We start from the raw sequence: 1280 nt of genomic DNA, 5'->3' as shown, positions 1-1280 counted from the left end.
CTGACCTTGCTCCAGGCCTCCTTGGACATCTCTTCTGATTTCTTCCACAGAGATGCCACTCCACTGCCACTTGACCACACCACTGTCCTGCAGATCCTCCAATATATCTGCAATCCTAATACCTACTGGATGACAGGAAGTCCAGAAATAGCACAATGCCCTCAATTAAACACAGAGATGTCTCTTTCAGCCCCAGCCACCCTCCTTCCCTCCACCACCTCACCTGGGCTGAGGTCTCCTGGAACGGCCTCAGCGCTACACACATCGGGGATCCAAGGGTCTTCCCCTCCTTCAAGCAGGGAGATCAGCACAGGTCTGGGGGCTAGAAGCGGAGCTTCAATGACAGAAATATGGAGATAAGAGAGTTTCCCTGATTCTGGCATGGCTGATTGTCCAACAACTCCACACTCAGTCCCGCCCCACAGTGAAAGCACAATTAGGGCCAGAATAACAGTTATAGAACTATAATTTTATAGAATTTCCTTTCACAGTTTTCAAACTGCTCTACGCTGAAGGTTTCAAAAATGGAATAAAGAGACAATTAATTCTTAGGAAGTAACCTTGGAGTAGTCTGGCTGCTGGAGCTGCTGGCACCATGCAACACAACACCACAAGGGCTGTCTGCAGGGAGCTGGTTCTCCCCCTCCTGGCTGATGTCTGCTTGCCAGCACTGACGCCGGTACTTTTATCAGAGTGCTGTGCATACAAAGCCCTTCTGAAACTCACGCTTCTCAGTATTTCCTTTGTTGCTGTTGTAGTTATCAGTATGTAAGTGCATGGTGACTATTCAAGATCCAGTCTGCAGAGGCTCATTCTGCACAGCCACAGGTGCCCTAACGAGGAGGAAAGGCAGCAAAGCCCTCACCCAGCGAGGCCACGCACTGGTACGTCTCCAGCATCACGTCCCGGTAGAGCGCTCGCTGCGCAGGGTCCAGCAGCGCCCACTCCTCCCTGCTGAAATACACGGCCACCTCCGCAAAGCTCACGGGCTCCTGCAAGCAAAGAGGCTCCTTGCTGGGAACAGCCCAGGCCCAGGGAAGCAGCTCGCACAGGACACAAACTCCCGTCCCGGCCGCTTCTCTGGCCCCAGCACACACACGCTGCCTGAGGCCACCTCCCTCTCCCCCTGCATTCACACCCCTCGCCCCTCGGCCTCTCCTGCCCGCTTCCCCCAGCCCCCTACCTGAGATGGAGGTGCTGTGGCCATTTGCTGCTCTCCTGCGGGCTGGGCTGATCACGGCTGGAAGGCACAAGTTGAGCTGGAGCCTGCAGGGACAAGA

General features: G+C 54.8%; 1 protein-coding gene across 1 annotated transcript in view; it reads right to left on the bottom strand.

Moving 5' to 3' along the window:
• Window positions 1-1274, bottom strand: part of LOC116217822 (zinc finger protein 316-like) — a 20822-nt gene extending 19548 nt beyond the window's left edge. Inside the window, exons 1-4 of the mRNA XM_031557801.1 lie at window positions 1184-1274; window positions 866-992; window positions 224-334; window positions 6-122 (exon numbers count right to left, since the gene is read on the bottom strand). Of these exons, the coding sequence (XP_031413661.1) occupies window positions 6-122; window positions 224-334; window positions 866-992; window positions 1184-1207 (379 nt within the window). The 5' untranslated portion in view covers window positions 1208-1274. The remainder of the gene's footprint in view (window positions 1-5; window positions 123-223; window positions 335-865; window positions 993-1183) is intronic.
• Window positions 1275-1280: the final 6 nt, after the last annotated feature.

Source organism: Meleagris gallopavo, unplaced genomic scaffold, assembly GCF_000146605.3.
Source record: "Meleagris gallopavo isolate NT-WF06-2002-E0010 breed Aviagen turkey brand Nicholas breeding stock unplaced genomic scaffold, Turkey_5.1 ChrUn_random_7180001957854, whole genome shotgun sequence".
Taxonomy (NCBI): domain Eukaryota; kingdom Metazoa; phylum Chordata; class Aves; order Galliformes; family Phasianidae; genus Meleagris; species Meleagris gallopavo.
The sequence above is the reverse complement of the archived record's forward strand: the minus strand, read 5'-3'. Positions and strand labels throughout refer to the sequence as shown.